At 47.1% G+C, this 22,124-nt stretch overlaps 9 protein-coding genes across 9 annotated transcripts; 4 read left to right on the forward strand and 5 right to left on the reverse strand.

Moving 5' to 3' along the window:
- Window positions 1–2,758: 2,758 nt before the first annotated feature.
- Window positions 2,759–3,271, forward strand: F4812DRAFT_463820 (uncharacterized protein; the record flags this gene model as incomplete). Its single annotated transcript, XM_047938269.1, has 1 exon — window positions 2,759–3,271. One exon carries the CDS (start codon window positions 2,759–2,761, stop codon window positions 3,269–3,271), a length of 513 nt encoding a protein of 170 aa, XP_047785599.1.
- Window positions 3,272–3,320: 49 nt separating this feature from the next.
- F4812DRAFT_447191 (uncharacterized protein) lies at window positions 3,321–5,240 on the reverse strand. Its single transcript, XM_047935719.1, has 3 exons — window positions 4,578–5,240; window positions 4,058–4,493; window positions 3,321–3,995 (listed from the first exon to the last, which is right to left on the reverse strand). Exons 1-3 carry the CDS (start codon window positions 4,881–4,883, stop codon window positions 3,898–3,900), a joined length of 840 nt encoding a protein of 279 aa, XP_047785600.1. The 5' UTR covers window positions 4,884–5,240; the 3' UTR covers window positions 3,321–3,897.
- A 693-nt stretch (window positions 5,241–5,933) lies between these two features.
- F4812DRAFT_463822 (uncharacterized protein) lies at window positions 5,934–7,794 on the forward strand (the record flags this gene model as incomplete). The annotated part of the gene is made up of 4 exons (XM_047938270.1): window positions 5,934–6,227; window positions 6,284–6,701; window positions 6,824–7,113; window positions 7,168–7,794. 4 exons carry the CDS (start codon window positions 5,934–5,936, stop codon window positions 7,792–7,794), a joined length of 1,629 nt encoding a protein of 542 aa, XP_047785601.1.
- Window positions 7,795–8,067: 273 nt separating this feature from the next.
- On the reverse strand, window positions 8,068–9,867 carry F4812DRAFT_250436 (carbohydrate phosphatase). Its single transcript, XM_047930720.1, has 2 exons — window positions 8,693–9,867; window positions 8,068–8,528 (listed from the first exon to the last, which is right to left on the reverse strand). Exons 1-2 carry the CDS (start codon window positions 9,594–9,596, stop codon window positions 8,341–8,343), a joined length of 1,092 nt encoding a protein of 363 aa, XP_047785602.1. The 5' UTR covers window positions 9,597–9,867; the 3' UTR covers window positions 8,068–8,340.
- Window positions 9,868–10,298: 431 nt separating this feature from the next.
- F4812DRAFT_463824 (uncharacterized protein) lies at window positions 10,299–11,106 on the forward strand (the record flags this gene model as incomplete). The annotated part of the gene is made up of 2 exons (XM_047938271.1): window positions 10,299–10,370; window positions 10,795–11,106. The coding sequence occupies 2 exons, from the start codon at window positions 10,299–10,301 to the stop codon at window positions 11,104–11,106; spliced, it is 384 nt and encodes a 127-aa protein (XP_047785603.1).
- Window positions 11,107–12,126: 1,020 nt separating this feature from the next.
- Window positions 12,127–12,727, reverse strand: F4812DRAFT_250073 (uncharacterized protein). The gene is made up of 2 exons (XM_047930717.1): window positions 12,680–12,727; window positions 12,127–12,625 (listed from the first exon to the last, which is right to left on the reverse strand). The coding sequence occupies exon 2, from the start codon at window positions 12,595–12,597 to the stop codon at window positions 12,250–12,252; it is 348 nt and encodes a 115-aa protein (XP_047785604.1). The 5' UTR covers window positions 12,598–12,625; window positions 12,680–12,727; the 3' UTR covers window positions 12,127–12,249.
- An 833-nt stretch (window positions 12,728–13,560) lies between these two features.
- Window positions 13,561–15,476, reverse strand: F4812DRAFT_453624 (putative GMC oxidoreductase; the record flags this gene model as incomplete). Its single annotated transcript, XM_047936511.1, has 4 exons — window positions 13,561–13,766; window positions 13,833–14,449; window positions 14,498–15,098; window positions 15,152–15,476. 4 exons carry the CDS (start codon window positions 15,474–15,476, stop codon window positions 13,561–13,563), a joined length of 1,749 nt encoding a protein of 582 aa, XP_047785605.1.
- Window positions 15,477–17,389: 1,913 nt separating this feature from the next.
- Window positions 17,390–18,106, forward strand: F4812DRAFT_250208 (uncharacterized protein). The gene is made up of 3 exons (XM_047930719.1): window positions 17,390–17,484; window positions 17,578–17,755; window positions 17,849–18,106. Exons 1-3 carry the CDS (start codon window positions 17,470–17,472, stop codon window positions 18,061–18,063), a joined length of 408 nt encoding a protein of 135 aa, XP_047785606.1. The 5' UTR covers window positions 17,390–17,469; the 3' UTR covers window positions 18,064–18,106.
- Window positions 18,107–18,343: 237 nt separating this feature from the next.
- Window positions 18,344–21,040, reverse strand: F4812DRAFT_447248 (MFS general substrate transporter). The gene is made up of 3 exons (XM_047935720.1): window positions 20,565–21,040; window positions 19,889–20,485; window positions 18,344–19,829 (listed from the first exon to the last, which is right to left on the reverse strand). The coding sequence occupies exons 1-3, from the start codon at window positions 20,566–20,568 to the stop codon at window positions 18,562–18,564; spliced, it is 1,869 nt and encodes a 622-aa protein (XP_047785607.1). The 5' UTR covers window positions 20,569–21,040; the 3' UTR covers window positions 18,344–18,561.
- Window positions 21,041–22,124: the final 1,084 nt, after the last annotated feature.

A 22,124-nucleotide genomic window follows, 5' to 3' on the forward strand; every position in this document is an offset into this window, starting at 1 on the left:
CTTATATATTACTTTATAATCCTCCGAGGGATTCTTAATCAATATCACTGTACCCCAATGTTGAGTACAGGTAATCTTAGGAGGTACCTAGGTAGATGATGGAATATGCCGCTAATATGCCGCTAAAAACCGGTTTTATACCCGTTTCCATGCGGTGGTGAGGAAAGCCAAGATGATGGCTTATACATAACCCAAAGAAAGGTACTAACTCGTTCCTTGAAGCATTAAAGAGGCTAATCTAGGTATGGAAGAGCCTTTCAAAAGTTTTTACCATAGGGAAACCCCTGTCAGCTGACAGGGCTGTCAAGCTTATTCAAATTATATAACCTCGCTGTCGAAATACTGAAATACTATTGAATATTCAAAATACTATAACTAATTAAAAAAAAAAATCTCTATACTTCCGATTCATCTTCAATATCATCCCAATCGATCTCTTCTTCTGGCAGTGGTAGTGTCAAGTCAATTAAAGTCCGTTTTACCCGTTGTTTCTTCAAGCCTTTACCCTCCTTATATTCTTTACCCCCCTCTAACTCAATGACTTTTTGTATATAAATTGGAATGCGCTCAATCCAGCCTTGTATTAGCTTTTGAAGGCTCCCCATTTCGTACCTAGTTAGCCTTTTCATGTAAAACCAGCACCACTCTATTGCATTCAAATCAGGCGAATTCGGTCACCAAAGCATTCGTGCTACTTGGTGTAGATCGTGCGTTTTTGCTTGAATCCAATGTGCGTCCTTACGGGACAACGAAGTTGTTTTACCTACCTCATGCTCTGCGACGTGACAAATAGTATCAGACCTCATTTTCGCAAGAATAATCCCCTTACGATAGCGGTACCAGTCGATTCCTCCATTACCTCCTTGTCCCAATTTGCCTGGTTTTTTTTTCGTAAATATCCATACAGGCTTAGGGCCAGGCATATTGCGCAAGCCTAATCGCCTCATCGGCGTATTAAGCCCCCACTCGGCCCGAAATATCGGCTTGAATTCGTTGTTAAGGGCGTCTATTTCAAGTAAAGAGGCTTCTTAATCGTACGTAAAACATCCCCAAAACATAAACTCTAAATAGCCCTTCCAACGCTCTCGAATACACGATTTAGTAGCTGTTTCAGAGGGTAGCCGCTACACGCGATAGCTGCCTCTTCGTTGAAGGAATACAACAGACGTTTCGACAAACCATGTAACGTTTTTCAATCCTCTAAGATCCAGTCTTTATAGTTTAGGTAAGCACCATTCGAGCCTTTATTGCCTCATCCGCTTTGAAAGCCCTGGCTTTCTTGTAGGTTTAGTCTTCTTAAAACCAGCCTTTTCAAGCACTCGCCATACAGCAATATCCGATATTTGAATACCCTCTTGACGTAACTCAGCTACTAATACCTCACAGTTCTTTTCGCGGCCGTATCTATTTTTTGAAATTTTATTGACGAATCTTTCAGTAATAACCTGGGTCTGAATCGTAGGTCGACCTGAGCAAGAGGCATCTTGTAAATACTCATCTTTGAAGATAAGTGGGCGGAGACTAGGATCAAAGCCTCGGTCAATAGCCCGTTGATAAATCTTATCACAAATACGAGGCGATTGAGAAGGACAATAACAGCTCTAATAGCAATATCCGTACGAACCATAGTCAAAAAGAAATTGAAAAAATTGAATTGAAGTATCTACAAGTAGGTCTACGTGTCTAGTATACTGGAATATATTTTGATCTATTTTAACCCTTTCATGATAGACGAAAAAGTAGGTATACAAATCGTAATGTTATTTGTGAAAATAGCCTACCGTATATTAACAACAAGCTGTTATAAGTCAGCCCCAAAATTCGCCAGCTGCGCTGCCACTTAGCGGGTAGCACGTTCCAGTCTACAGGGGTTCCCCATGGTAAAAACTTTTGAAAGTATATATCCAATTGTCTAGAATGATAGCCTATTGAGTTCGTAACCCGAGTTTACACTACCTCCAGTTTACACTGCCTACAGCAAAGAACCCGAGAGCCTAGGTGCAGCATGAATAAACATGAACATTTTAATGCAAGCCAGATCTATTTGTCGATCTTAATCTTGGTTGTTGTGGATAAGATGTAAGAGGCTTGGATTTCTTTCCGGTAGAGACTTTGATACCGTAATTCTTTGAACATTTTAGGACTCATCTGCGCCGGCGGGATAATACGTACCAGGTAACTACCTATACTATCTCTTAAATATTCTATCCCCCTAATTTCCCCTTTCTTTAAAACGCAACGAGTATTCAAGGAGTAGGTACGAAGTATAATTCAAGATTCAAACCAACATCTAAAGACTTTGTCATTAAAATTATATTAACTTGAATCGACATACTAATATTTACCTGCTTCGTACCTAGATAGTATTCAATAATAGTTAATTTAGGTTAGGTAAGGTAGGTATTCCAATAGTTCGTGTACGACGGACCATGTTGTCCGATCGTCTTCATCATCCTTGTCAAGCCAGTCAAGCCAAGCCAACAAACATTGGCTTTCTTGACAACAGAATACGAGATGAACTAAACTAATAATGGCGCGTTGATTCGCGTCGGGCTCAGCCCACCAACGACCGGCATCTCTCGACAAGGCCTTGAAAAGCTGTGTTTATTTATCTTTCAAGATCCCCCCCCCCCTCCACCCAAATTGTCACCTTGATATTTCAATAACGACAACCTAACGAACCGTCGCCATATCCTGTACCTGTTACAGTTACCCAAAAGCTCGAAAGCCATCAGAAACCAAATAAAAGCAAATAAAAATGTCTTCCTCCGCACCCAGCCCGACGCCAACCTCTTGGAGCTGCGGCAGCCAGCTCTACAATATCCCGGTACAAGATGCTGCCTGTGGGGTGCCTGCGATAGACAACAGCACCGATATCATGGTTGCATGCTGCGGTAACGTCGATGTCGTCTCCTACTACGACGGGTGCGGCCTCTACTGCCTCGCTGCGGGCCAGAGCGTTGGTGATCTCAGCCAGTGCATACAGGATAAGGGGCTATTCCCTGGTTACGTCTTCTGCACCCAGAGCTCCAACGCTACCGCTACCGACACGGGCGCCCCTTTACCCACCTCGGCCAATGCCACCGTCGTCGCCTCCCATGGCAGCACCGCGAGCCCAACTAAGAGCGGCGGAAACAGCGACAGCACCTCGACAGAAACTCCCGGTGCCGCCGCCGGCCTCCGCCCCGAATACACTACCGTGGGCACCTTGGGAGCTACGATCGTAGCCCTGCTCTTCTCCGCAACAGCATTCGGTGCTTTCCAGCTATAATTTATGAATTCAATGGGGGGAAATTCTTACGTATGGCGAAAGAAAAAAAGGGGGGGAGGGGGATATAATAGGAACGCCGTACATAGCCCGTCAGGATCGGATTCTAGCGCATTATACCACTGAGAATTTAGAGTTTCAAAAGTCAATTCTCGGTTAATAACCGGTTACAAAAGGGATTAGATGTAGCATTTGCAGTCTAATATACCTACGAATACGAATATGACATACACTGGAACTACAATTTACCTAACGATAACTAATATTTTCATTGATAAATAGCAGTACCCCTGCTACGAATACTCCTTATAAAACGTCCATGTTATAAACGTGGGTTCGTCAGTTTTTTTATATTGCTGGTGATATATTTTAATTACTTTACTACATCCCACCCTGTTCCTACCGAGCCTCTAAGCAACACGCTCTGCTTGGACTCGGGCTCTATTACAAGCAGATATACCAGAGGTCCCTAACCTTAAGCCTCCCCCAAGGTAGTGCGATGGTATCAAGAGACGGACACATTGCTTCGGTTACATAGTCTAGGTAGAGTATGCACGCGGTTTTAATGCCGTCTCGAATGAAATTATTAAGATCGAATAGCTTAGGTGCGATCAGAGAGAAAAATGCAACTATACGTTGCTGTGGCGAGCTCGCTTGCGCCCGCTTCCTGTCACCGGGTGAAGCTTGTCGTTCCGCTCTCGTTTGAGCTTCTCGTCCAACACACGAGCTATCAATTGTTAGAATTACCATATTTTCCGTATAAACATCCGACCAGCGCAAAAAACTTACTAAGAACGTCGTAACCGAACTCGGGGAATTCCAAGCACAAGGAACGGAATTCGTCCTCCGCCTCCGAACGTAATGTATGGCTGCGGGTAGCCCAGAAGTTGGCGATAGGCGCGCGCACCGTCGCATCTTCCTTGTTGGTATACTGGTAAATGTAACGGGCATAGGTGATCTCTCCCTTTGCCGTCGAATTGACGCAGTGAATCTTGGTGATAGCAAGGCTTTTCAGCTTTTCCATCCCGAATTTCCCAGCCAGTGTATAGACGCGCGCATGTTTCAAGAGTTGTTCACCGGCTTCGTCGACGGCAGGAATGGAGGGATCTTGTTCTAGTAGTCGCTGACCTGGAAGCTTCCTAGGGAAGTAGTCTCCAGTATAGAGGAATTCTAGAAAGCAGCCGATGGCGTCTAGCGGCTCATTCGGAAGTTCTATTTGTCGCGGCTGCACAAAAACGCGTTAGAAGACAGAGTGAAAGGTACAGACGGGAGCTATAATAACTAGGAAAGCCGCATTGGAGAGACGTACACTTCCATCGTCCGTAAAGGCGGCACATGCGTCGGAGAAGAATGGGCTCTGGGTTAGAAGTGCTTGATGCGCAGCGAGGATGGTCTCCGTCTCGCCGGTACCGACAACCAGAGTTACAACAGGGCTGGTCAGGTAACTAATAAAACTGGTACGAGGCTCAACATCAGAAACCTCGGGGAAGAGTAAGTCTCCGCCGCTGTTTCCAGCAGCAGCTCCCTCAGTCTCGTCACCCTCAACCATTTCGACATCCGCGCCCGGGTTGGCTTGCTGTTCCTCGGCTGGATCTTCGGTAAACCCTTCTGCCATATTCGCGTTCGTTACGGTGAATTGTTAATTAGATATGAGTAAAGGATAGTAGAGCGTACGTCACGAGGGCGCGTCGTAGCTGATGCCGGTGAAGGAATGTTTTTCTGCTCTAACGGTAAATTGTAGATTGCGACGGTCGTATAGAATTCGAATATGAGATATTCGTTACAGAAAATAAATAAATTAACAAATAATAGAAAAGATGCAAGTTCTATTAGCGTTTTAAAAACGAGAGGATTCGCTGTAAAAGATGGTTGAGAGAGAATGTTGTTGCGATTGCCAGCGACAGAAATTGATTAAAATCAACAAGCTTTTAGAAGCTTCAAACCAGCTACGGGTACCTACCGAGGAGGTACCTAGCTGTCAAGAGGCACTAAGACAGAGGTACAAACCTATTGTAACTAGAGATATTTAAGCTTAATTGGTTGCTTCTGCTTTGTTTGGTTGCCTGGACAAAAACGAAAGATCAGGGGGGTGAGTTCACCTTCCAATTGGCCAGAGGGTTTCTTAGCGTCAGAGCTTCCCGCAAATAGAGTTTTGCTAATACTTACCTAGGTACCTACGTGTACGTATCACAATAGCAATATCAATTTAATAAGATCTGATACACCAGATCGTTGGAATTTTCCAAGGCCCGTAAGCGCATAGATCGTACCTACCTAAGGCAGGTAAGTATCCGGTAGGTAACGAATATCACGAGAAAACCAACCACGATCTCGAGGTGGTCACATAGGAATAGTATTCCATAGACAATAACAAGTAACTATATTACAGGCATCTCCTTTAATATTCAGAACAACGGCATTGACAGAGGTTTATAGCCTAGTTACCAGTTTTTTGTGTACCTAAGACTATCTACAAACGCGTCAGTCGTCTTCTTTTTCTCTACGAACGTATATGTATGCGCAATTAAGCGCATATGGTGTCATAGTCCGCTATTCAAAAAGTCTAGTATTTTCTTTTCGAGTATAAAACTACAGCCTACCTAGGTAGATACCTAAAATATTCCCATCTAACTTGTCAGCTGGCACGGTATAGCTTGTCTAGAAAATGGCGGAGCCGCAGCTAGCCGATGTCCCTCCTCTTCCACCAGGCCTAAGGCACCATATTCATCCAACGGCCGAAATTCATAGGAATTTGAATGAACTGAAGCAGAATTTCGGTAACGCTGCCTCGAAATGGAAATACGAGGGTCTCGAAAGCTTCAGTCAAAGGTCTATAGTTGTTCGCATGGGAGTCAAGGAGGGTATGGTAACTAAGACCCGGTATCGTAGGCTCGTTATAAAGCGAGCCTTTACTGAAATGAGCGAGGACACTCTAAGGAATGAGATTGAAACCATTGAGGTTCGTATTGCGTAGTTCTTCCAATATCAAGCTCGCTATTGCTAACGACAGAGTAGAGTATTCATCCTGCAGAACACATTTTAAACCCTCTAGTCACCCATGAATACGCGCCTCTGCCAGGGGAGGGCGAAGGCGAAGGTGAAGGCGCAGAAGGTGGAGGTGGAGGTGCGGGAGGTGCTGGCCCTGCCGAGCATGCAGCCGATGAAATCGTTCGGCTGTTCCGACGGGTCAGACTAGGTGCCCGAGAAGCAATTAGAGATCCTCACATCCCTTCGGCACTGAGAAGGAGAAGAGAAGACCGCAGAATGACCAGCAGAAGACTCGTCAAGGAAGCGAATTTAACGGCATTAAACGATTACCCTTACATGATATCAGAGTATCTCGAGAATGGAACCCTGGACAGGATGTTACTTAGAGCAGCATATCATCGACGACCCGTCCCGAATCGAGTTCTCTGGTCTGTAGCCCTGTGTAGTATGTCAACCCCCCCCAACCCCCTTTTTTTTTTTTTTTTTTTTTCCCCTCTCTCTTCTTCCCCTTCTTCAAATCCTTCAAATCTTTCATATATACGAAGCTTCGAGTGCTAACCTTCCAAGTGCTGAGGGCGTGTGTGGGTATAGCATACGGAAGGCCGTCTCCGGAGGACTACGACGCCGCACGAAGGGGGGAGATAACAGATACGAGACTGGAAACCGTCCCGCCGGATGCGGGTAATCCGAGAGGCCTAGTCCACGGAGCGATAGACAGGACCAACTTTGTTTTTGGTAGCCCAGGTGGTTTTCCAGAGCATGATCTTGTACCCTCCCTGAAACTCATCGATTTCTCACAATCATATATGGTCGAGAATGCTGCCGTCGTAAAGGATCATTTAATGGAGATGGGAGGAGTAAGCAAAACACCTTCTCTTAGGCATCGTAACATACTGACTTCCAATTTCTAGATACTTCTCCAATTAGCTGTCGGCGATTACAGCCACGAAATACTTACAGAATCTATTGCGAACCCATCAATCCAGAACGGCATCTGGACAACTGCAACTGCTTTATACGAACTTCAGCAGGGTGATAATGTCGACATGGATCTCAAGAATCTTATTGGATATTGGATGTCAATCCAGCAAGGCCTAGATATCAACCTACAGCATATGCTCCCGCTGGTTGAACAGGCTGTTGAGACAAGGAACGAGGCTTTCTATCCCGGGGTACCCCGAGAGACCGACGCCTCCGTTAGGGCCTTCTTGCAGCTTATGGTATACGATGCGGACGATCGACCGCACCCATTCCTGGCAGCGGCGGAAGCGATACCGCATGGACCACTACCAGTATTCTTCCCTCCGCCAGATGGATTTGGTGACGGCGTTGACGGCCCTGCTGACGGAGACGACGACGACGACGACGATTTCGGCGGTGGGCAATTCCATGCGCCACCTGACTTTCCCGACCCTAATGATGGACCAGGCCATCATCACGGTCCAGTGGGACCAATGCCCCCTCTGCCTCCGGGCCCGCCCCCGGACCCGAATAACAACCCGGCCGGTGACGCACATGACGATCTTTATAATGCCTAAAATTAGGCCAGTTAGGAGAAGCTTTAGAGCTTAACCTAGTTTAGGTACACAAGCCACCTCATATGATAACGTTCTAAGTAAAGCGATATGATTTTTCATGTGCTACACTACCCTCGGAACATATTTATCATATTACTCGTCTCCTTTTTGTCTAGTTCGCGGAGTAGAGCTCAATACAGGTAGGTAATTATAAGGTTAGGGCATCGAGACCTATCTAAGTATATTGACCGACGAGTTAATGAGATACATCAATGAATATTAACCTCTGTATACCTGTTTGTTAGTCTGTTGTCGTATCTTATGCGGAATAACTCAAGATGCCTAGAGGAGAAAAACATTTACCCTATAAAGGGTTTGTGAAAAATTGATTCTCTATCGATGATGTGAACGGGATTTTATAGATAAAAGAGAACCCACAACCTCAAAAGGCTGCGTTACCTAGATTGATCTCACTAGACACCTCGAACTCAATAAGGTAAGGTACCTACTTCGTGATCATAGACTTGGTAATAATACCTAATGGTAGATATATGACTTTTTTTTAGCTTAACCAAGCAAGTGTTCCTTGCCCTGCTCCCGTAATACCGTTTGTACGGTGTCCAGTACCTTAGCATGGAGCGCCTCGGGTGCAGCGACGAAGCCGTGGTTGGCGCTCATAGTTCTTCCCACGCTAAGATCGATAGGTTTCCCATCGATATCTGTAATCTTGCCACCAACTTCTTCAAAAAGGAGCACTTTGGATAGTTAGAGTTAGTACTCGCTTCTTCTGTAATATAGATTTTGAAAGGGTTGGGCATGGTTTAAGGTCAATAAGAGTTTAGACGGTCAAAGGGGGAGACATGGGTGTTCAGAACAGCTGAATAATAGGGGGAAACGGGTAACTTTGGGTGTTACGTACTGGCTCCTGCGTGATCCCATATCTTTCCCGTCCGGCTTCGCTGTTTGTAAATCCAGACGGTCATATTCGCAAGCCCGATACCGAGAGTTACCCATCGGAGGACCCATGCGAGCAAGTCGCACCCTTTGCTTTCGACGTTCAGCTTGTCCATGATCAACTGATGGACATCGTCTACCCCCGAGTCTAGCATGTTATAGCAAGACACCGGCCGCAAGGCCTGAGACGACTCGTCCTTAGCATGCGGCTCAATCTTGCGGACCCGAACTTCGTCGGGCGATGACGCCACCAACGGGCGAATGTAAGTACCATGACCTTTAACGGCAAACACGACGGATCCCTGGCCCGTCGGGTCCACGGACGTATTTGAGATAGGGGCTGCAGCGTCGGCAGAAATGGTAGGACAACCAACGACGCCGAGGACTTGTCTGCTCCCTTGTAATAACGCAACGTTTATCGCGTATGCTTCGCGCCGAACAAAAGTTTTTGTGCCGTCAATGGGGTCAAAAACCCAGACTCGGCCAGCTTGCGAGCCACCAGGTTCTCCAAAACCACACCAGTCGATCATCTCGCACATTTGGTCAGGGGTATCAGGTAACCTGCAGAGAGACTTGGCCTGGTCGTCTTGAAGTCGCTGGAGTAATCCCCAGACACGGTCTAGCAGGACAGGGTTGGCGCGTAAGTCCGCTGCCGACTCCTCCCCGACGAACTTGTCATCGGGGAAAGCATGGTGGATAGTGGCAGTTAATAGGGCTTGGATGGCAAAATCGGCTACCGTGACGGGACTAAGGTCATCTTTCTCGATAACTCCCTTGTCCTCAACTGAGATGACGGCCTGGCTGAGTTTAGCTGCTGATTGGACGGCCGCAATTGCAACTTGTAGCTCTTTCGAATACGGGCTATCCATTTCGAACTTTTTCCCCGCGCTCTTTTATAACCTTTTTTTTTCTAAATTTAATATGACTGATGTTGGGGGTTATTCCTTAACGCCGATCAACTGTATTATGAAATTGTGTGCCCGGTGTACTCCGTCTCTTAGTTCCACGTGATTACATAAACTGATATCTGGAAATATTATGCCAGGTTAGGTACCCTACGTCATTTCGGTACCTTGGGCCCACATTCGTTGCTTACATGTACGTACCTACTAGCCTGTCTGCCTGTCAAGTTGGGCGACAAAATCCGAAGTCTGCAAATTCAAAGCGTTCAATTCAAATACCTGAGAGACCTGTCCAAGAAACACATAACTTCCAACTGCGAGTTATAAGTCCTAACTTTACCTACCTACCTAAGGTTAGGTATCTCACATATCAGTCATGATTTATATTCGATAACTACTCCCCTAACCTTAATACTTCATTTTCGGTAAGTTGAATACCTTTAAAGGAGGTACTTAATGCTTCTTCGAAAATGAGGCTGAAGCTAACATCTCATACAATCCTTGCCCGGAGAGTTGTAAGATGCAACTCCATCAGGTATTTAGTGGGTAATGCAGTGCAGTCTTAAAGAAAAGAGGTAAGGCATATTTTAATAGCATTCGGTCCCATCAGGTACTTCGTAGCGATCGTCGAAATGTTCATTCATTCATACCCTACCTAAGAATAAAAATATGTCGGGTAAAATCTTTCCGGATTTAATTGGTTATTACACGCCTAAGCCCCGGATCCGTATCATCCTTATGGTATGTATGGTATAACCGGCTTTGTACTATATATGGAAAAAGTACAAAGTCATACACCTCCAAGTTGACCTGACCAATCACGTTATGTGAAGGCCGCCTTACATAGTAAGACAAATTCATAGTCTCCGAACAATCCGAAACCTACCCACCGCTCAGCTTCTCGGCCAGCCTTCGGGCTCCGACCAAACAAAAAGCTCATGGCTTAGGTTAGGTTAGGTAGGCATAGGCATAGGCATAGGCAGATGTATTCGATCTTGTCCCAGGCCCCCAAGTGCCCCCGCTCAGCCCTACCTATCATTTCTCTCGTTTGATTTCTCTCGCTTTCTTCTCCTGCTCTCTTCTCTCACTCTCTTCTCTCGCTCTCTTCTCTCGCTCTCTTCTCTCGCTCTGAGAAAAATATGCGACATAAAACCCTCAACCAAAGTTGGAGACAACGAAGATGGCTAAAATAGGACGCCGCCAACCTTCATCTTTACGACGTTCTCTCCTCGGTGTCGTCCAGACAGTTTTCGCCCTTGCTTTATTTGCCATCTTTGTCATCACTTGGCTAGTGGAAGTAGGAACGATCCCCCTCCCCGAATGGGCAAAAGCGTGGAACGGCGTCTCGCCTGAGTTGCAAAGAACCTACGCTGCTGCTCTAGTCCCTGCAGTGGTTATCCTCGCGGTGCTCTTCATCGGTGCCGGTATCATTCTTATGATGCGAGAACAGAGGCTAGACAGAAACAGTCCTGTCTAAGAGACTTGCTACCATTTCCGGCGCCGCAAATGGGGAGAGTAGTCAACCAGGACTGAGGTGTTCATGTGTGAGATGCGCCTCGAGGTATAAACGCCACATCCCCGCGAGCATCGCGTGACTATAGAAATCCGAGAAAATTTCCAGTAATTCGCCGCGAGTCACTGCAAAATCACGCCTGCGATCGGAATTACTCGGAGCTATCTTCCTCCAGTTAACGCCTGTAAACTATTGGCTTAAGCAGACAACCTCAAATCGCGCACGAATAGATTCGACTATTCAGTTCATTATATCCACCTAACTACGAGATATAGTACTGAAAATGAGCGTTATCTTCCCCATAGTCTCTTTGAGGCTTACACCACGAAGTCAAACTATTGGACCATCACCTTTTGAACTATCTACATACTACTACTACATTATACCAGCTCACATCACAATATACATACTTGGGTATATAGAGATGTCTTCGAAGCTATTTCTGACGGACGGGGGACTTCTTGTATGAGAACCATTCCTTTACGAGCGATACCACGGCACGAAGCTTATCTCCAGGACGGGTTTACGACCAGGGGGGATGGTTTCCACGTACTTCTTATGAAGGGAGCCATCTTATCATATTATTGTTTAGGATCGCTCATGAGTTTATGATGCATTTGCTTGTTTGGACACGGCGTTTTGGGTGATGCATAGGATTGGCGAGAGAGGGACATTCATTTTGGGAATACGGCGGTTGATGAATCTAGGTGTATCACGAGCATCATGGGAAGGTCGGGTTGATAGGTACTTCATGATGGATATACCAACGAGCTTATGCATTTAGTTCTGTCAATTTTACATTATTTATCTATGTTCCCATATTGGGATAAATGAACTTAGCTACCTACTTGTCATAACTATGATCAGCGAATGACGCGGGTGTTGGAGGGCTGGACCAAGACGTAAATGCCTACTAGCTAGTCATTTGAGACTATGGTGCTATTGGGCTCATAGTAAATACTAATATCATACCATGTAAGTACTTAAAAAAAAAAAACTTCGGATTGTGTCCTTAGTTTTGTCCGTTTCTTTAATTAAAGCGCAGCACCCCTTTCAAGGTGCGGCGTCGAGTTTAGGTAAACAGCACTAATAACCGCCATGACCTTGTCATTGCCTCTTGATCACCAGAGCCTGATCGACCTCATCGCGGCATGGGAAGCTTTTCCCATAACCTCGTAGGATATCATATTTCCTGTTCACCATCTCCCAATCGTTCCCGATCGTACCCTTGCATTGACCCGCGCAAGCGTCATACTTCTCTCCATCGTCGAATTTGGAGTTTTTCTGTAACTGGCATATCTTCAAGCACAAGATCCACTCCGCGTCCCCTGCAGTCATGTCCGCGTAGTAACGCTTATACATGTTGGCTTGCGGTGGCGCTCTTAGTAGGACGGCACCCGTTATGTACAGTAGTCCGAGACCCGAGAGGCATATGAATACTTGGCAGACCCGCATCTTCCCCGAGGTCTCTAAGATATAAGGACTAGTAGTACTGTGAGCATAACTAATTTGGAGCGTAATGGAGATGGGCACGTACTGAAATCGCGAGCAAAAGCCTTATATCTCCTCGTGCATAATTCGGAGCTGTCTGGTAAATACGTTCCCCTAAGCTTTACACACTAGTTCTCGCGCGGATATGGTAAATGTCAAGTATATAGAAATCCATCCACACCACTTCCGACGTGTTTCTATTATATGAACCTATATAGGTACCTAAGGTATCTACCTAAGACACTCGGCCGAACTTAAATCTCGAATCTAGAAGATAAGAAAATGCCGTGGTTATGATTCATTAGCCAGGCCAGGAGTGGGCAGTTGAAGAACTCAACAGAAATGTTTCGCTGCCCACGTACTACTTATTGGATTAGTCAAAATGAGGGTGCTTAACGTTATCAGAACCCCGGGGCAGATTTCAAAATGCGTGTGTTATGTGAGGGTCGAAGTACTGACTCTACAAGCACTCAAATAGAGCATATAATCTATCCCCAACTTTCATGGCTTATGGGTCATCAGGCATGCGGTTTTGCTCTAGGTTGGGTAGGTACCTCTTAAACAAAGCGCCGCATTTGTTGGTACCTGGGCTGGGCACTATTATATTTCACATTCTTAGCCATCCTTTGAAGCTTATTCCTAATCCCGATACTTGAGATTAAACCCTAGGAAGTATGGCTCGTATTTGGTGAAATAGTACGTTGCTCCCTCATATCTCTTTGAGTTATTTATCATTTGTCTACCTCCTAGGTACCTACTCAACAGGAGCTACCAGGGAAGCGGATACATCAGAAGTTCTAACGAATTACTGCTTCAGGCATGTTGCTATATTGCTAGCAGTCCTGTCTATACATCTTGCTTAAGTACGACGCGTATCATTATGTACAGGCAAAGGTAGGATGGATACCTATGATCATGTACTTCTTACTATGAGTTTTTGATAAACTCGGCTGCCCTTTCAGATATAGCGTAAAGTGTAGCGGTCAGATGGCCGCTAATCTGCATTGGTAATACAGACGCATCGATAACTCGGACGTTAGACGTCCCGTATACTTTGAATTCGGGGTCGACGACTCCCCCGAGCTCCCGAGACATCATCGAGGCCGACCCGATAGGATGATGGTTGGGTGACACTATAAAGCGCGGTTAATTTGATACAATGGGAGTGCTTCGTCCGCTAGCATGTCGTTCTTACTTACCAGTGCTTGCGATGAAAGTTGCCCACTGGGCATCGGTAGCATTGCGGGGCAGGACGTCGTCTCCGGGAACTAAGTAGCCAACTACAACATCCCTGATCGGGTCCGTATACCAGACATCTTGCGATAGCCGGCCGAGCTCGGTCTGGATAGCAAAATCGAAATCGATCAAGAAGTACTCCGGGTCAATCGCGGGGTCGTTGTCCTCGACTGATTTGAGATGGACACTGCCCCGAGAGAAAGGCAGTGTAGGCCAAAATGCCGAAAGAAGTATATCCCCGGAAGCCGATGTGAGGGTTTCAGCAATCGTAACATTTTCCTTGAAAATTAGACCGTGCTGGATGCGGAATATCTTTTCTATCCGATGGGCACCTATGGCTCCATTGTTGGCGTCTGAGACTTTCTGGGCCCATTCAGATAATTTGGCATGCGTCGCCTCTTTTACTGCGGAAGTCCGTTCGCGAAATATGTCTTCCGCTGTGGCAAAAGTCGCATATGGCGCAGTTCCTGTTAAATTGACATTCGAACTATATTCGAGGACCACGTTCGGCTGGTCCTGTAAATGCTCACCCACTCCGGGGAGGTCGATTCGTGTTTCTATGCCATGGCTCTTGTGGATACTAGTCGCGTCAATACACCTTATCTAGTTAATAGATACGTCTGCATACCTCGGATTTCCCACACCTGAGCGCTCAAGGATCAGAGGGCTCCTTAGAGACCCAGCGGATAGCAAGACTTCTTTCCTTACGCCAATGGCGATTGCTTGACCGGTGGGGCTTATGTATTCAACACCATCAGTTGTAAGGACGTCGCCGTCTGATGATGAATTGGCCCAAGTTAACTTCGTGACCGTCCCCTTGATTATCTTGAGATTAATTCTTTGTTCAATAGGATAGTAGAACGCTCGGGCAGCGTCTTCCCGAACATTCGCATCCCTATCTAGCGTCTGTGGCCAGACATCAAACCCACGTGTTTCACCGCTGTTAACATCTGTATTTAGAGGATATCCCAGATTTTCCCAAGCCTGCCGCGCCAGTTCATAGAAAGACCCGTTAAGAAGTCTGAACGGGAACCCCGTTTTTACTGCTCCATCCCTACCGTGATATTCTGCATTGAAACTAGCGCCAGCAACCTGTTGAGCCGCCGTGGGAGGGGAGAATTGTTCAACCTGCTTGAAGTAAGGATATAACGTATCCCAGTTCCAGCCGTCGTTCCCAAGAGATTCCCATATGTCAAACTCGGCCTTGTTGCCTCGGATATACGTCATACCTTCGTAGACAATCAGCCATTTCAGTCAAGAGATTAGACTATAAAGGCCCTACCATTTATTGTGCTAGTTCCACCAATGGCCTTACCGGCGTGGAAAGGGATAGACCTATTACCGGCTCCCGGCTGTGGCGTCGTGGTGTACTGCCAATCGATCTCTGTACCGAAGGCACGAAGAAACCCGCCAACATCCGTGACATTAGGGTTGTCGCGAACATCGTCGCCTGGCTCGATAACCGCGACTTTAACACTCGGATCTTCGGATAATCGATTTGCCAGCACGAGTCCGCAGGTGCCAGCGCCAGCGATCACATAATCAAATACTTCGCATTTGACTTGGACACCAAGAGCAATGCATAGCAGAGGAATTACTGATTTCATTGCCGACAGAGACCTCTCGTCAGGTAACGTCAGGTAAGGTAGGACCTATCTATGAGAAGATAACGTTAAGCTCTGCGGAATGGTCAGGACGTTAGGCAGGCCTATGTAAGAGGAGCATGCCGCATCGAACGCGAGGATTCACTAAGCCCATGGTGGCTGACAGGAATTACTGCCGCGGGCCGAATTGTCGCGTCCGATTACCGTTCCAGGACGCAATAAAGCTAAATTCCCGGGGTGAGTTCAGCCCCGTCGCATATCATTCGCTACCTTACTTTAGACTATCCAGCTCAGGAACCGCCTTGGTCTGGTTGCGGGGAAGATGTTCATTGAAGATGTTCATTGAGCAACGGGTTTCCTGGCTGCCTACCCATTCAGTTGGTTCGGACTCGTTGATGTGTAGGGCTGACTGAGAGGCTAGAGAGCTATAGCCTATCACTCGCCAACGATTTCACTAGGATCACCGGATTCGATTAAACTGTATGGGGATCTCTTCTGTATCTTAGGTATTATCTCATGACCAATTGTCACTGCTATAAGTTAACGGCCGGGTTTAGTCGTAATCGAAGACCCCATCGAACTTCTTTCGTCATCATATACTCCGACCGAAGACATTTTTATTGCGAGTGTCTTATTTAACGCCTTAATGACAGCGCCCCAAGGACCGGCTTAACCTCGATAAAAGGGTAGTGATTGATCCGCCCATTTGGAATCTAGCAATACCTACTCAGGAGAAGACAGGTTAGGATATTTGCTGGGTTTTACATACTTATAATACCTTTTACATATAATATTCAGCGTTAACATATAGCATACGGAGGAGTCCTTACTTCGTTTAACTCTGAAACTATTATTCTCATGCTTCACACGCAGTCATCTCTGATTTAGGAGTAGTCGATTCGGCACGTCAGCAATTCAAACTCGAAGTTCTCTTCTGACAGACCCTTTTTTTTTAAAAAAAAAAAAAAAAAATTATTGGAAACCGGCTGACATTAAAGCTTCGGTTATGAAGTTGTTGAATATCTACCACGTGGTTCCGACAGTAAGATACCTAACGAAAGAAAATATCGGAGATAAAGGGGAGGGAGGGGAGGGGAGTGTGATAGCACTGATCCTTGCTCCGGCGAAGTGGACCGCGCTTAAAGATGCCTGAGATATTCGATGTCGGCACCCGCAGCTACGAAACATAGCGCTATTACCAACCCTCGTCAAACAAAGATCGAAGGGCATGTCACTGGCCAAGCTGCACCACGGGCTACATGTTTCTTGGAATGTGATTACAACGGCTTGCCAACGAAGTCGGGGCGGTAGATCTTGCGGTGATAGGCAGGTGATGCCCGCGCAGCATTGTCGATCTGCCGCCCGATGAGCTGAGCTATCTGCCCAATCACATTATCAAACCCGTTGTCGTGCGGTACTAGCGCAACCACCTGTGCTCCGGGTTGCCCCTTTCATATACCGTATCTCTTCTACCCCCGGACGGAACACGAACACCCTTCAACAGAGGACGAGCTAAGAGATAATTTCGCTTGGCTGTATTAATGGTGGTAGATATGTTTTATATCTACCTAAGGTAGGTACCTAGTTAGTTACGTGACTTTCAAGTGTGTGAGATCCGAAAGGGGAAGGCAGGTGAACACCCCTGTCGTGATATGTTCGGATCTGCGTTACGCAACCCGTTTCCAATCGCTGCTGAACGACCTTGTTCGATGTCGCGCATGGCATGGTCAGGTAATGCCGAACTCGTGCATCAAGATCTCACATGGGGCTCTCCTGTCCACTGGTTCGACCCATTCGTCCCATCAAGGGCCTCGGATTGGATACACGCACGCTAACCTGGAGATTTTCGTGTATTTCTCAGTCTTCGTTATAAGAAGTAGGTGGTATCCCACTGTCGACATGGCACTAGAATTTGCTCTTGGTTCCGCAGGCTGAAGTTGTTACCATCCCATCCCCGTCTCATAACCGATCGCACTGACCGCTATCATCGCCCATCATGTTTGGCTCCAAGGTAAGCCTGCGAGAATGAGTTGTTCGCTGCCCGAACCTCCAAGGCCGTGTATCATTATTATAGGCGAAGTTGCTTATGTTCATCCTCTTTCAGGTTCTTCCTGCCATTCTCTTGGCAATCGTAAACGTATCAGCCCTCGCAGTGGAAAAGGTTAACACGAGGCAAGATCAAACTTGCGTAGCTACGTGCGGCAAGATTTGTTACTGGCAAGAAGATATCGACGAAGCCGTAAAGCAAGGATATTCCTTGCACGAGGCCGGCCAGACTGTCGGTACGTCAGATATTCGTTTATACTTTTACATCCAGCCGTCCCATTGGGTACCTAAGCTAGGTAGGCTTTATCTAACATTATCCTATGTAACAGGTTCAAACGACTACCCTCACCAATTCAACAACCGCGAAGGCTTTGACTTCCCTGGGCAGGCCCCTTATTACGAATTCCCTATCCTAAGCAGCTTCGACCCCTACGACGGAGGCAGCCCCGGCGCGGACCGTGTCGTTTTCAACGAAGCCGGTGACTACCAAGGTGCTATTACGCACACCGGAGCAAGTGGTAACAACTTCGTAGAGTGCACCTAAGTGCGTACAGCTCGAGTTGAGGGGAGTAAAGCTCAGTTTCGCCTGGCGCAAAGCTGCGTAGGGGTTCATGGAAGCACTGTATATATCAGGTACCTAAGCATAACAGCATATGTGCTGTACCAGCGGCCCTATAGCCGCGAGTCGTGTATATATCAAGAGTTATACTCAAGAAAATCATACGAATTTGCTGTGTGTTAAGTTCATCGATTATGCTAGCAAGAACGATTTGAAACGATTCATAGGTAATGTGGACTGGCTTTAATAAGAAATGTGGTATCTCTTTAATGTACATTATATTTTGTTGTTATAGCCGTCCACAAATATTAGGTGCTCTCATCCCAATATAGGGGTCATTACAGACGCTAGACATGACCGTCATTATGCTTCGTTTTTTTTTTTTTTTAATGGCACCCGCCTGCCAAACATCAACGCTGGCAACCCATAATACACATACAACATGCACGTCAACGGAAACGTCCGAGCAAACAAAAAAAACCCTTACTGCTTTTGTGATATCATCATCTCCTCGTTATCGGCAATAGGCGCGGGGCGGTTGGCAGATTTGTTGAGTTCGTTCTCGCCGACAACATTAACAGTACCCTCAAGCTTAAGGTGGTAGTCCTTGTTGTGGCTGAGGACGTACTCCTCCTTGTCAATATGGCGGAAAGTAAAGTAGAAGACAATGGTGAGAACACCACCAGCGATGGCCGGGCCTCCGAAATCCCAAGTTAAGTACGGGTCTGTAACGACAGAAGAGCAGGCCAAACCGATAGCATAAGCAACGGCCGTGTTGAATAAGTTCAATGCAGACACTAGACCACGCATGTTGACAGGAGCACGCGAATAAGCGATACCGTAGGCAGGCACGTTAACGAACAACTCGGATATACCACCCACGGCAAACGGAATAGCCATCCACCAAATGCTGATGGGGGCCACGCCAAGACCGTCGAGACAGTTGCTGGAACCATACTCGCCGCAAGGAGACTGCTGGTAGGCGTAATAGTTTAGAATGGCATATCCAGCACCGCCAAGCGAGGACATGGCCAAACCAGTGGTGATGCGGGCAACAGGGCCATAGTGGATGTTCATTCTCCGTAAGAGAGGGTACAAGCCGTAGTTTAGAACTGGAGCCATCGCAATGATACTCAACGAGTTGAAGTTGTTGATAACGTCGTTGGGAACACCGTTAGTTGTCAACATAGTGCTCAGGAAACTAGCGGCAGAACCGAGACCGTTGTCGTTAATGTACTGAATCGGGAAGAAGCAGAAAATACCGGTAGCTTGGAATGTTCGTCGCACATCATCGACGAATTCGTCGTTCCAGTAAGTCTTGTAGTTGAGGCCTGAAGCTTCGATATGCGACGGCTTGGCCAAATCCCAGAAACCAGCACGACCGAACTTTCTGATACCACCACGACGGAAGCAAATGCCAAGAACGCGGAAAACGTTACCCAAGTCGCTTCCGCCAGGAGGGTGAAGGATCAATCTCTTGTAGAGGAACCAGAGAAGAATCGGAAGAGGAAGGTAAAGCAGAAGAGGGATAAGGAACGCAAGCCACCAGCCCACATACTTCTCCGAGTATGATGTAGCAACTCCCATGAAACCACCGATGTTAATCAGGAGGTAAAACCAAAGCATAACTCGTTCGGTTGTGGATTCCGGGTCTTGAATCACGCGCTCGCCAGAGGACAAAGTTACAACCTTGGGAACAGTCGTCGTCATTTGGTCGAGCAGAAGGGGAGAAACATTGGGCTTGAACATAGCTATGGAATTCGGGTCAGCATTGATCATTCGACACTAACATGTTATGACAGAAACTTACCAGCACCAATCGAGAGGATATACACAGAGAGGAAGTAGGGGACCTTGGCCGTGCCGGCCGCTAGAAGGTCTTTGGCGCCAGCGGCAACCATCAAGACGTGGGCAACACCGAAGACAGCGACACCCCAGCAGATAAGGCTGAAACGTCCGGTCTTTGCATCGGCAAGCCAACCGAAAAGCAGGGGTAGGGCATAGGCCAACATACTGAAGGACTGGGTGACGGCGTTTGCGGTGACGGTTCCGAGTCCTAGAGCACCGGCGGTTTGCTGGGTCCCTTGCGGGGGCGCTCCCCAACCGTTTCCACCCTCGGGTAAGGGTCGGTTAACATAGTTGCTAATTAGGGGCTGGACACCATAGTAAGAAGCTCTTTCACAGAACTCTACTATGCAGATGAGATAGGCGACGACAGGCAGACTGCCGGGAACTCGACGAAGAGTTTTGAAGTCCTCCTCGGTCGGCTTGCCCTCGTAGTCGGCCTCCATTATAGAAGGGTCGAGGTATGCGTTGTGGGCATCACCCGGAGGCGTCTTTGTCATCTTCTCCTCGTCAATGGGTGAGCTAGTGCCCGAGGCACGCTCGACTAGGTCCGCTGCGTTGCCTGATGTTTGTTAGCGAGGGTTCGGATAACTAAATCACGCCGTCGCCGACGCGAATTCTTTTTGGCGTTCCAAACATACCCATTGTCTCTAGACGGCTTCGCAGTTGCGCAGATGAATGCGGTACTAGAAAACAGAGAAAGCAAGAAGTGGTCAAGAGAGGGTGGCAGCGAAGGGGAACGTGGGATTTATGCTAAAAAAAGGCCCAGGACGGCCCGCACTATCGGGAACTTATGTTAGGTAGGTACGTTTGTGCTGGGTGCCGGGGGCGATAGGGTGTGATGTTACTAGGTCTGGGTCTAGGTACTATGTAGGGTATGTACGGGTATGTATGGTATGCATGGTATGCATGTGTGGGCGTGTCGTATGGGGTTCAGACAATACGGATCAATACTACCGAGTATCCAACCTACCGAATTGGGTCTCTAGGTAAGTTCCCTTTCGTATCAAGGAAATAACAATAACCACGCCATACACTAAGTGGTTCCCGGCGTGCGGCGAGGCTCGACGGGGGGCGAAAGATGAGAGGGATCTTACAGATGGTAGGTCGTTCTTAGAACAACTCTTCTCGCTAGCAAAGAGCCATAATCATAGTAGTGTACATAGTAGAATCGGACTTTCCGTATTTTCTACACTATGATAGTACATCTCCTTTGTCTCGGGTCTCGAGCATGGGACGGCGACCAGTAAGAACGGTTAAAGCTGTTATCTTGGTGCCACCCATGCGGCGTGAGGATCCACTGATGGGGGGAAAGGGTTTGTTTGATTTACCCTTGTCCTGGTATCTTTTCATCTTTCAGTCAGTTGGTACCTAGACACTAAGAGTACTAAGAACGCTAAGAACGCTAAGTTCGAGTTCATCTCAAGGACCCGGCCGAGTAGTGAAAGAAACCAGACTGAAGTTCAGATTGGGTCTAGCGAGCTAGCGTATATGACCGAGTTACATCCGTCGAAGCACGGCTGGGGGAATACCCTCATAAACTCTGGGAATGGTTCTGCCGGAACGGGAAGGTCATTTTTTTTTACTGCAACCAACCAGCCAACCAGCCAACCCCAGCGACAACCCATGAGCCCATGAGAGAGTCGGTAGGGGGGTTACTACGTTGTATTGCGATCCTAGCAAGCAACGCCCAATCGCCTCGCGCGCATTGATAAGACGCTGCTGGATCAGCTGGAACAAGCAAGATGAGGGCGAGGGTCTCGCGAGCTAGGCGAGTTGGCAAAGGATCTAAAAAGCTTCAATTGGCGGGCTTGGCTGGGATAAGATTTGCATGGGGGAACACTGCATGGAAGCTGAACCGAAGCATTCGATTGCCAAGATGTGCGGCATCAACTTTCAAGACATGAGACGCTATCATCCCAAGACGGAAAAACTAAAAAATAAAAATCAGAGAGAATATCAAGCTTTCAAGCCAAGCTGGATCGGTTGATTTTCCCCTGACTTAGCAACTCAACAAGCTTCTGCCCAGTCGGCGAGGCTCGCATGGTCGCAGTTGGTTGCAGTTTGGTTGCAGTTCTTGTTTTCGGCAGAATTCCTTTTGCCACAATCAATGAATCAGCACCTAATCGGTAATCAGCATACGAGAAAAGAGAGAGAGAAAAAAGGGTACTGATAAGCTTTTTTTATGCTAGGTCCACTAG

Source organism: Daldinia caldariorum (genome assembly GCF_022478825.1).
Source record: "Daldinia caldariorum strain CBS 122874 unplaced genomic scaffold F4812scaffold_28, whole genome shotgun sequence".
NCBI lineage: Eukaryota > Fungi > Ascomycota > Sordariomycetes > Xylariales > Hypoxylaceae > Daldinia > Daldinia caldariorum.